This window comes from Electrona antarctica (genome assembly GCF_951216825.1).
Source record: "Electrona antarctica genome assembly, chromosome: 4".
Taxonomy (NCBI): domain Eukaryota; kingdom Metazoa; phylum Chordata; class Actinopteri; order Myctophiformes; family Myctophidae; genus Electrona; species Electrona antarctica.
In genome coordinates, this window is record NC_136809.1 from 11,571,413 (window position 1) to 11,583,675 (window position 12,263).

At 42.2% G+C, this 12,263-nt stretch overlaps 1 protein-coding gene across 1 annotated transcript in view; it reads left to right on the forward strand.

Moving 5' to 3' along the window:
* LOC306921146 (uncharacterized protein) overlaps positions 1 to 12,263 on the forward strand; it is a 66,224-nt gene that overhangs the window by 31,627 nt on the left and 22,334 nt on the right. The window contains exons 32-41 of the mRNA XM_079498257.1: positions 860 to 931; positions 2,028 to 2,087; positions 3,330 to 3,389; positions 4,421 to 4,471; positions 6,000 to 6,062; positions 7,311 to 7,370; positions 8,878 to 8,904; positions 9,506 to 9,556; positions 10,020 to 10,142; positions 10,989 to 11,036. Coding sequence (XP_079354383.1) covers positions 860 to 931; positions 2,028 to 2,087; positions 3,330 to 3,389; positions 4,421 to 4,471; positions 6,000 to 6,062; positions 7,311 to 7,370; positions 8,878 to 8,904; positions 9,506 to 9,556; positions 10,020 to 10,142; positions 10,989 to 11,036 — 615 coding nt within the window. The remainder of the gene's footprint in view (positions 1 to 859; positions 932 to 2,027; positions 2,088 to 3,329; positions 3,390 to 4,420; positions 4,472 to 5,999; positions 6,063 to 7,310; positions 7,371 to 8,877; positions 8,905 to 9,505; positions 9,557 to 10,019; positions 10,143 to 10,988; positions 11,037 to 12,263) is intronic.

The window sequence follows — 12,263 nt, forward strand, 5'->3', positions numbered from 1 at the left end:
AATGTAATCCTGGGCGCTACACTTCCTCTGCCAAACTGGGGGTTCAGCGGACTGACCTCATGCTTCCTTCTATGCATGAGGAGTCCAAGCTGCTTCTTTTCACCTGACATGGGGGAGTTTCCCCAGCCAGACGTAGCGCGTGGAAGGAACACGTTATTCCGACCAGTTCCTTTCCCCTCCATCAGGCGCCCCGGCTGGCCAGGGGGAGGCAGTTTAGAGACCAGCATTGTGGAAACTTCATATCTCCAAAAGTGATTATTCTTTTTTTTTGCAAAAGTAACAGATCTACAAGCTCGAAACGCGTCGCTTGCAGATCTGCTACTGTTGATACTTTGGTGTGACGCTGTGGTGTGATAAAGTAGAGCGTTAATCTAAGGGGAAAAAATGAGATAGTAGGTTCCTGCCCCGACAGCAACAGAATCAGGCTTATGTCCATTTCAAATGACAACATGGTAATACAATGTCTTCACTGCACCATGTGTTATCCAGTGTCCACTCACAGTGACTTCATGTGTTATCCAGTGTCCACTCACAGTGACTTCATGTGTTATCCAGTGTCCACTCACAGTGACTTCATGTTTTATCCAGTGTCCACTCACAGTGACTTCATGTGTTATCCAGTGTCCACTCACAGTGACTTCATGTGTTATCCAGTGTCCACTCACAGTGACTTCATGTGTTATCCAGTGTCCACTCACAGTGACTTCATGTGTTATCCAGTGTCCACTCACAGTGACTTCATGTTTTATCCAGTGTCCACTCACAGTGACTTCATGTGTTATCCAGTGTCCACTCACAGTGACTTCATGTTTTATCCAGTGTCCACTCACAGTGACTTCATGTTTTTTTTTCTGAACAGAACTCAAGTCAGTGGCTGGACCACCCGGTCCACCAGGCCCTCCGGGGCCTTCTGGAGAGCCCGGCTCTGAGGGTATGTTGGTTGACAATGACATTTTACGATGATGTAAGACAGTGGTTCTCAATTTCTTTTCATGTCAAGGACCCACATTTATGTATATATATATATATATTGCTGTGTGGGGTCCACTGTCCACAAGTAAGCCTGTCTTGTGCCAGGGACCCCCCAGGAAGAACATTTTCCATCACTTTCAACATTTTCCAAAAATAGCAGATGTACAAGCTCACTCGTGCCACGAGTTTTTTAATGGCCAACATATAAAAAAATAGTGGTTAAAAATTATTGTGATGATGTATTAAAACAAAAATTCTGGGGACCCCCTGGAACCCCTTCAAGGACCCCTAGGTGTCACTGGACCCCACTTTGAGAACCACTGATTTAAGATAAATTCAAGGATTGGCTACAATTCAGTATTTTAGCCGTGACATGAGATCCAGAGATACTTCCGGGTCCTACTTTTGTGTCGCTTTTGTGTCCCCATAGAGTTATACTGTGACGCTCCATCGGACTAAATCTGAGACGAAAACAACCACGAAAGTCTAATTTTACCGCTTTCCTCGCAACAACAAAGCTGCTGCTCTCCCAAATCTGGCTGTGACAGGCCGTCTGCCCCACACAGAATACTATCGCCATTTTCTTTCATTGTGTCCTCATTAATTGCAAACTAGATTCAACATAAGCGTGCACACATTCTAAATATGCCCCCGAAATATTGTACTGAGCAAATGGACTGTTACCACCTTCAATAATAATGATAATAATAGTCTTTATTGTCTCCACATCATATATTTTCTTTGTCATGGACACTTGTACAAAACATTAATAATTCTACTCGAGTTGGAAGCATTAAGACCCATTTGAACCCTCAATGGCTTCCTTTCTGAAAAATAACGTCATTGTAAAAAGATTCACGCGTTTAGATATTCTATTTACAATGAGATGCGGACGGGAGCTGGTGCCACTTGGACCCGGACGTAACGTAGCACTACAAAATGACGTCGGACTTAAATACTGAATTGGAGGAATCTTCAGAAATCCCTTCAATCTTGATGGGATATATCTAGTCTGTACGGTACGATCTTTCCTAAGCCAACCTCTCATGTTTTAGGTGCATCTAAAGAAGGTCCTCCTGGATCCCAAGGGCCACCTGGAGAGCCAGGTAGACCAGGTAAATATAAGCATATTTACATAACTGCATGATGGCTACAAGAGCTATATAACCAATTGACAAATTGGTTATAGCTACCATATAGCTTGTGATTCTTCATTTTTTTGTGTAAATTGTCCTTGTATATTATGTTATAAACATTTAATAGTTTGTTGCAAAAAAATGATGTTTGGGGGATAAATCCCCTACTGTACTTGCCCGACGGGCAAGTGCCTCTGACACCAGACTGATTACACCTAAAATACAAAATACATACATCAATAATATGATCTATTAATGAATTAATATATGGAAAGTATATTCTATCCTATGCTGCATATATTATGCCATATTCAGGTTCATATATGTGCATATATGTGGATAAAAAGGAAATGGTACGATCTTTATCTAGTCTGTACGGTACGATCTTTATCTAGTCTGTACGGTACGATCTTTATCTAGTCTGTACGGTACGATCTTTATCTAGTCTGTACGGTACGATCTTTATCTAGTCTGTACGGTACGATCTTTATCTAGTCTGTACGGTACGATCTTTATCTAGTCTGTACGGTACGATCTTTATCTAGTCTGTACGGTACGATCGGTACGATCTTTATCTAGTCTGTACGGTACGATCTTTATCTAGTCTGTACGGTACGATCTTTATCTAGTCTGTACGGTACGATCTTTATCTAGTCTGTACGGTACGATCTTTATCTAGTCTGTACGGTACGATCTTTATCTAGTCTGTACGGTACGATCTTTATTTAGTCTGTACGGTACGATCTTTATCTAGTCTGTACGGTACGATCTTTATCTAGTCTGTACGGTACGATCTTTATCTAGTCTGTACGGTACGATCTTTATCTAGTCTGTACGGTACGATCTTTATCTAGTCTGTACGGTACGATCTTTATCTAGTCTGTACGGTACGATCTTTATCTAGTCTGTACGGTACGATCTTTATCTAGTCTGTACGGTACGATCTTTATCTAGTCTGTACATAACGATCTTTATCTAGTCTGTACGGTACGATCTTTATCTAGTCTGTACTGTACGATCTTTATCTAGTCTGTACGGTATGATCTTTATCTAGTCTGTACGCTACGATCTTTATCTAGTCTGTACGGTACGATCTTTATCTAGTCTGTACGGTACGATCTTTATCTAGTCTGTACGGTACGATCTTTATCTAGTCTGTACGGTACGATCTTTATCTAGTCTGTACGGTACGATCTTTCCTAAGCCAACCTCATGTTTTAGGTGCATCTAAAGAAGGTCCTCCTGGACCCCAAGGGCCACCTGGAGAGCCAGGTAGACCAGGTAAATATAAGCATATTTACATAACTGCATGATGGCTACAAGAGGCCTATAACCAATTGACAAATTGGTTATAGCTACCATATAGCTTGTGATTCTTCATTTATTTTGTGTGTATTATAATTGTCCTTGTATATTTATGTTATAAACATTTAAACGTTTGTTGCAAAAACAGGATGTTTGGGGGATAAATCCCCTACTGTACTTGCCCGACAGGGCAAGTGCCTCTGACACCAGACTGATTACACCTCAGCCACCAGGAGGCCGACTTTTATTACTCCTCCAGATTCTGTCCAAAAAACTCGCAAATCGTTACACAGTATCTCTATAGTCATGTGCTCAACACGGATCTGTCCGATATTTCATATTCCATCCTAATTGGCTATAATTGGCTTTCAAAGTTTGCAGGATTGGCCCGTTTAGAACAAAAAGCCTCAAATCATGAACGCAGTGTGCAATTTATGTGAAATCTTTCACGCACTTTCCTACTAGGCTGAGGAATATATCCCATCCTTTTGACATTGGCCTGTTATAGCGCCACCAACAAGGTGGATTTTTGCAAAACACATTTTTGGACCAAAATGCCTCAAATCATCCAATTGCCATCAAAGGCGTATGAAGACCCTTTTCACATTGTTTATTTTTGTTGCCCTGTATACAACCACCAGGCTGCAATGTCCTGCTCATCCAGAATTCTATCCTCAGAGATGCTACGTATGAGTGATCTGGCTCGGCATTTCCTCAACAAAATGAAGAAAATTGTTGCAAACAAAAAAACACGTTTATATTACTCCTAAACATTTTGCCAAACATCACACACACACTCCTATCCTCCTGCAGGTGGAGACCTGTGCCCAGAAAGGCACTTTTTCTAGTTACTATTATTGCTGCAGCAATGTCTGGAGAACCATAACTAAATAGCGTTACTCTTCTTGGCCCATGCACAAAGGTGTAACCATAAAGAAAACCTTGAGATGGACCAATTTACATACAGTACCAAACATACACTTGATTTATGAGTGGTTGTTTTACAGGTTCGGGGTCTCCTGGACCCGGCGGGTCTCCCGGAGAGCCAGGTAGACCAGGTAATTAAACATCATTATGTACTGTAACGACACAATAGCTATACTGTAGGCAGATTGATTGAATACTTTATTAACCCATTCTGGGCGGGAACCCCTTTTGGTGTTAGCATTACGTTATGCTTTAGCTATTGAAAAATAGCAGATCTACAAGCTCATGAGCTTGTAGGTCTGCTATTTTTGAAAAATCGAAGAACGACTGACATAGAAACATAGCTTTTTCAGAAAACTGTCAGGATGTAGAAGACATTTTTAGAATCTGATCTCAGGTCAAAATGGGTTTGCAAAATAGTACAGTGGTACGATTTTACAACGATTGTTGAAAGGATAACACACAAGTCAGTAGTAGGGCCTTGTTTCCATTGTGTTCCTCTGTGTATTCAGTTCATCGAGGTAGGTCTTACAAATTGCATACTGTACATGCAGTACGTACTACGTAGTGTACACAGGGTGATAGGAGAACAGCACACTTCAAGAGTTGACCTGAGATCAGATTCTAAAATGTCTTCTACATCCTGACAGTTTTCTGAAAAAGCTATGTTTCTATGTCAGTCGTTCTTCGATTTTTCTAAAATAGCAGACCTACAAGCTTGTAGCGCGCCACTCGGTGGCGCGCTATGAGCTTGTAGATCTGCTATTTTTCAATAGCTAAAGCATAACATAATGCTAACACCCAGTGGCGTGCACAGACATTTAGAGGGGCAGGTGCTCAAGTGAAAAAAGGGCACCTTGTGCAGCCGGTGGAACCGGCCGGTTGTCTTAATAGTGTGATATTTATAGATTTTGGGGCCTAAATAATATATTAGAAGCTTTTTATCAAGGATTGATCAATGTCACCATGGTCCACATACTGTACAAAAAAAATAAAAATAATAATAATACTTTTTTTTTCCCCCTTTTTTTCCCAAAAGGGCACATTGCCAAAAGGGCACCCCCTAGTGTCTATCTGTGCACGCCACTGCTAACACCAAAAGGGGCTCCCGCCCAAAATGGGTTAACCACTTAAACCCTATATACTTAGTTAGAGTAGATCAGTGGTTCCCAAACAAAACGAAACAAAACAGCAGATCTGCAAGCTCACAACGGGTTGCTTTGTGCCGCGTTGTGAGCTTGTAGATCTGCTATTTTCACTACATCTTAAACATTTGTTTTCTAATTCATGGAATTTCTTAGATTTGTCTTTAATTTCTACATGAAATGACTGACAAAAAATAGTTGAATTCATATTTGATTTTTTTTTTTTTTTTTGGGAATGTTTTTTGAAAATGTTTAGGAAACAATAATAATAATTAGAAAACAAAATGTAGCAAGCTAAAAATAAAGGCATAAAAATGTGTCCCGACCTGCTGTTTGGGGAACAGTGACTTAGATGACCGGAGTCACCCAGGGCTCTGTACTAGGTACCCTATCACTTTTTAAAACTTTTACCTTGGAGATGTGCAATTTTAGCCAAATGTCAGCCCCAGAATAGGGAAGTTAGTGTTCAAGCGGCCGTTAAAATGCATTTCAAAATGAGTGGATGGTTTTGCAGGACTTGGGTCACCTGGAGCCCCAGGGGAGAGAGGAGAACCTGGTAGCTTTGAACCCACCTCAGGTACGTGACAAACATTACTCCATATCAGGAGGTAGAGCTGCTGTTCCAGGCTAGAGTGGAGCAGCTGCTTGCTTGGGTTATAGGCCTATCTCACAGCCCGCTTTCCACGCCCACTTCCGGTAAATAGTGGTGACTTTAACATGAGCATTTACACGTTTTTTTCTCTGGAGAATCTAAGTACATTTTCTAATGTAAAAATGTGACAGACCAATATTATTATGAAGCAAACAAGATGGTAAATCAGGTCGAACAGATAGAACAAACCTTACCTTGAGAAAACAAAAGTTGTAGACTTCTTAAATTACCTTTGTTAACATGTAGCGTCTATGGAGTGACGTCACGCTATCACCACTAACCCCGAAAGGGGGCGTATTTAGGGGGGCGGGGAAATTCTGTGAGATAGGCTTATTGCAGTGGTTCCCAAACTCTTTCATGTCAAGGACCCCCAAATTGACACTAATTAGCCCGCGGACATGCCAGGGACCCCCAAAAGAGAAGATCTTTACGGCTCTAGCAGTGATTCTCAACCTTTTTAATGTCAAGGACCCCCAGTTTGACATGCATTATGCTACAGACCCCCATGTAATGGCATTTCTATCTCTGTGACGCCCAATTTATATTGTAAAATCTATGTTAATTTAACTCTGAGAGTGTACAAATGGATGAATTTGGGTTCAAAACCAAATGGACCCTTATGGGTCCATTTCAAACTATAATTTAGCTGGGGACCCCCTGGAACTCCCTCAAGGACCCCTAGGGGTCCTCGGACCCCACTTTGGGAACCACTGGAGTATAGAGCAGCTGCTTGCTTGGGTTAGTGTCAGGGACAAATGAGCCAGTGGGGCCATGGCCCAGGGGCCCTTGGCTCTCAGGGGCCCTTCAGGGAAGGACCCCGCGGGGTACTAGCTTTGACACCCTGAAAAGGACGTCTGGGGCCCTTCATTAGCCATTGATTTTGTTAAATTTTGGTCAAAAAAATGATAACACGTAAATGTTGCGTGCAGGCGTGCTATGGGGGCCCTGGTGGGGGTTAATCCGTCCCTGGTTAGTGTCGAAGTGTCCTTGAGCGAAACACTGACCACCTATAACTGCTCCCGAATGATGTATGGTTTCCTCTGCCGTTGTGAATGGATGAATGTAAAGCGTTTTGCATAAAGGCACTATTATAAATGCACCATTTACATTTTATTTTTGCCATTTACATTCGGAGGGGAATCGGTTTTAACACTGCTGGACTATTTCTTTCAGAAACCTTCTTTGCTGGGCCTCCAGGCCTACCGGGACCCCCAGGCCCGACGGGATCAACAGGTGCATACAATACAATACAATACAATACAATACAATACAATACAATACAATACAATACAATACAATACAGAACAGACCGTCGTGTTGTTGGATGACTAATGTATAATTGTACAGTAAATGCATTCATTCATTCATTCATTCATTCATTCACTTACTTATCTGGACAATGCACATCAATCAATATTTCAGTTTCCACAATGTTACGTTAAATGTGCCAGAGTTGGAAAAAGAGCACTCCCATGGGCAGGCTGTTAAGTGGTGGCCCACGATACCATACAAAAACATCTGTACTCCCATGGGCAGGCTGTTAAAGTGGTGGCCCACGATACCATACAAAAACATCTGTACTCCCATGGGCAGGCTGTTAAAGTGGTGGCCCACGATACGATACAAAAACATCTGTACTCCCATGGGCAGGCTGTTAAAGTGGTGGCCCATGATACCATACAAAAACATCTGTACTCCCATGGGCAGGCTGTTAAAGTGGTGGCCCACGATACGATACAAAAACATCTGTACTCCCATGGGCAGGCTGTTAAAGTGGTGGCCCACGATACGAAACAAAAACATCTGTACTCCCATGGGCAGGCTGTTAAAGTGGTGGCCCACGATACCATACAAAAACATCTGTACTCCCATGGGCAGGCTGTTAAAATGGTGGCCCACGATACGATACAAAAACATCTGTACTCCCATGGGCAGGCTGTTAAAGTGGTGGCCCACGATACCATACAAAAACATATGTACTCCCATGGGCAGGCTGTTAAAGTGGTGGCCCACGATACTATACAAAAACATCTGTACTCCCATGGGCAGGCTGTTAAAGTGGTGGCCCACGATACCATACAAAAACATCTGTACTCCCATGGGCAGGCTGTTAAAATGGTGGCCCACGATACGATACAAGAACATCTGTACTCCCATGGGCAGGCTGTTAAAGTGGTGGCCCATGATACGATACAAAAACATCTGTACTCCCATGGGCAGGCTGTTAAAATGGTGGCCCACGATACGATACAAGAACATCTGTACTCCCATGGGCAGGCTGTTAAAGTGGTGGCCCACGATACCATACAAAAACATCTGTACTCCCATGGGCAGGCTGTTAAAGTGGTGGCCCACGATACGATACAAAAACATCTGTACTCCCATGGGCAGGCTGTTAAAGTGGTGGCCCACGATACCATACAAAAACACATTGTAATTGTAGTATTTTTAATGCCACCAGTCAAGAGAAGCACTAAGGTCGCATTGTCTCACATTGTGAGGTTTATATAAATAAAATAGGGCATAAGTGGTTAACCCATTTTGGGCGTTAGCATTATGTTGTGCTTTAGCTATTGAAAAATAGCAGATCTACAAGCTTGTAGGACTGCTATTTTTTAAAAATCGAAGAATGACTGACATAGAAACATAGCTTTTTCAGAAAACTGTCAGGATGTAGAAGACATTTTTAGAATCTGATCTCAGGTCAAAATGGCTTAAGAACTCTTTGCTTGTTTTTTAGGTGATGGTGGACCACGGGGACGCCCAGGTAAGACAACGTGCATATTAATTAGTGCCTTTGTGGCAAAACTGAAATGGAAATTAAATTATTATTTTTTAATAATAATCTATCATCTATTGTAGCCGCGACAGATCCGCGTACAGATCCCATGGCACCACGGCATAAAATGAGCTTTGTTCATTTTATAGTAGTGTAAAATAGCTCAAAGCTCTATATAGCTCAATGCTGTTTGGCCACTCAGAATAGCCAAATGGCATTGATCACGTCTTAAGTTAAGTAATAAGACCTGGTACTTAATGTCCAATGACCAACTCTCCCTCCTCCTGATATGAATAGAAGTGAGAGTCTTCGTTACAGTAGGATTATTAAAGCAGTGGTTCTCAAAGGCCGGGTTCCAGGTGGGCGTTCCAGCTAAATGACTGCTAACTTTGAGAGTGTACAAGTGGAACCAAACAGACTCTTATGAGTCCGTTTGGTTCCACTTGTACACTGTCAGAGTTATGGCTGTCTAAGGCCTAATCATGCATCGTAATCTGGGGGCCCTTGAAATGAAAACGTTTGAGAATGACGGGATGTAATGACTGCGGCAGTGACATGACGTGTACATAATTATATATTTGCTCTCCAGGTGAACCAGGCCAGCCTGGCCTCCCAGGAAGTCCAGGGGATACAGGAGTCGGTAAGGAAGAAACCTTATCTCAAGCAGTACAGCACTGCAACTCACTGAGACTAGAGTGTTAAGGAAGAAACCTTATCTCGAGCAGTACAGCACCGCAACTCACTGAGTTTATATAACTGAAATCTGCTTTTTTATTTTGTTATTACAATTTAACAACAGACTGGACCGCGGAGCGCCGTCTAACACAGGATCTTTTTTCATAATTAGACGGAATTATTTAGATTGCGAGTTATGAACGTTTTAAGATTTTTGTTGTCGTCCGCTAAACAGGCAGGGAACATTTTCGATGACGTGTCACTGTTGTGCAACACCGAGGATTGGGCAACAAGCGCTCCTAGGCTGTGGAGCGATGCGATCATTAATCTCCGTATCGGGCAACTGACTGTGAACTTGAACTTGACGGTGATCTCCGTCTGGGGCCCTTAAACTGTTAAGTGGTTTAACAAATCCCTTCTCATCACAGGTTACCCAGGCCAGCCTGGCTCTGGCTCTCCAGGACCCCCTGGAGATCAGGGACCAGAAGGCACTAGTGGTCCCCCGGGTCCTCAAGGGCCCGAGGGCCCACAGGCGTCACCAGGACCAAAAGGTAAGGTACAGGTGTTAAATATAAGACATGAAAATGGTCTTTTATTTCTAATACTTAACCCCTTAAGCAATGTAAACTTTAAGAAACTAATACTCTTGGTTAGCTATTTGTGACCCTCTAGTCTACACCAAATCTCTCAGCCGATCTGCAACGCGTTGTGAGCTTGTACATAGATATTTTCAGCAAATGTTACCCCTAGAGTAGGGTTCAATAACAATAATCATGGTTTGTAAGATTTTGGCAGCACACTCACCTCCTATTGAACTCCTTATTGTCACCTCCTAACAATAAAGTGACATAGGCATGTTTATAAAGTGACACCGTTTTGACAGGTCCCACTGAGCATTTTTCGGCTTTTAAACGTCTAAATGACCGTCTAAAAACTGGGGTGAAAATAGTCTAAAAATGAAAGCAGTCTAGGCTTAGATTAGACGTTGAAACAACGTTGTTTCAACGTCTATATATAGACGGTCTATATAGACCTTGATTAGCCTGGCTAATCAAGGTCTATATAGACCGTCTATATATACCACAGTTTTTAGACCATTTTTATAGCCATTTACACGTCTATTAGACTACAAAAATCCTCAGTGGGGTCACTACGCTGTTGAAGGCTGCTTGCTCTTTAAGCCTTAAGGAGTTTATAATGCTGCCCGTGCCTAATTGAATACTGTTCCCAAAGGACATTTCCGTGAGAGCTACTGAGTCTGATTTTTGTCATGGTTTTATCTATATATGCCAAGAAGATGTCAGCACTGCACTTGGAAACTATACGTTCATCTCAATTATCTTGTCATACTGAAAAAGTGGACGGGAGGAAAAAAAAGGTCTTTTCATGTCTTGTAGGTGACGCAGGTGTTCCTGGAGCCCCAGGAATCCCGGGAGTTTCCAGTGGTAGGGGCATTCAAAATACTTTCTATGTGGTGTTTGACCCATTTGGTGTCAGGAGGGTTTAAAGGGGAAAACCACCCATTTTCAACATTTTACTATGTCATTAATATACCTTAGAGCTGTTGTGTGTGGAAATAATAAAAAGTCCCCCCCATTCTGTGTTTCCTAGAACTGTAAGTATGACAAAAATCATTAACATGGTGAAACACATCTTGATGACATCATCAAGATGTGTTTCACCATGTTAATGATTTTTTTGAGTGGTGCAAACCACTCCAACAACCAGCTTTGTCTGTACCCGTGTACCTGTACGTGGCCCCACGCACAGGTGAGCATGGTTGCTATGGTTAGTGTGTGACGTCACTGCACCACTCAGTTCACACGGGTGTGATTTTTTTAACTTATTTTCAGACCTCTGGTTCTAGGAAACACAGAATGGGGGGACTTTTTTATTATTTCCACACAACAGCTCTAAGGTATATTAATGACATAGTAAAATGTTGAAAATGAGTGGAATGCCCCTTTAACACATCTGGTACTCAAGGTTATTGAAAGATAATGCATGGTACTGTATGGTAACTGCACAGTGCAGACAGATACCATGGCCACTTACCAATGATTAATATAGTAGGGCAATATGCACTTCACATATTAATAATACACTTTGTGTTGACACAATCTTCATCAAGCTGGGAATAAAATGTTACATGATTACTCCTCCAGCAAGTATAGTGTGTACCAAAATCTCCTGGAGGGGGCGTCAACATTTTGTGTCACGTGGTAGCGGCCGCCATACTTGTCTGGTTTGTTTACATTGAGCGACTATCCAGTGTGCTTGTATACATTCTTTTTTTAAACTGACCTCACAATGGTGCAGACTTGCTCAGTAAATAAGTGCCACAGCAGGTCACGTCGAGGGAATGAGCCAGAAAACGGAATTAGATTTTCAGCTTTCCAGCATGGAGACAGCATCAAGGAACCCAGATTGACGAGTTTACAAAAAGACGTAGAATGGCTTGGATCTCGGCTGTACGGCGCACGGGCGCAGAGACATAACGTTCAACAACGTATCTAAGCACAGCCGTGTTTGTTCACAACATTTTCCTTGTCCTTGTAATGTATTTGGGCCCGACGTTCTTTCTATCCATCCTGGTGTTGGTTCACTATGTTGTCGCCAAGAACGAGCTCAATATTTACAAAAACATACCACCGTCACTATAATATTTTGGA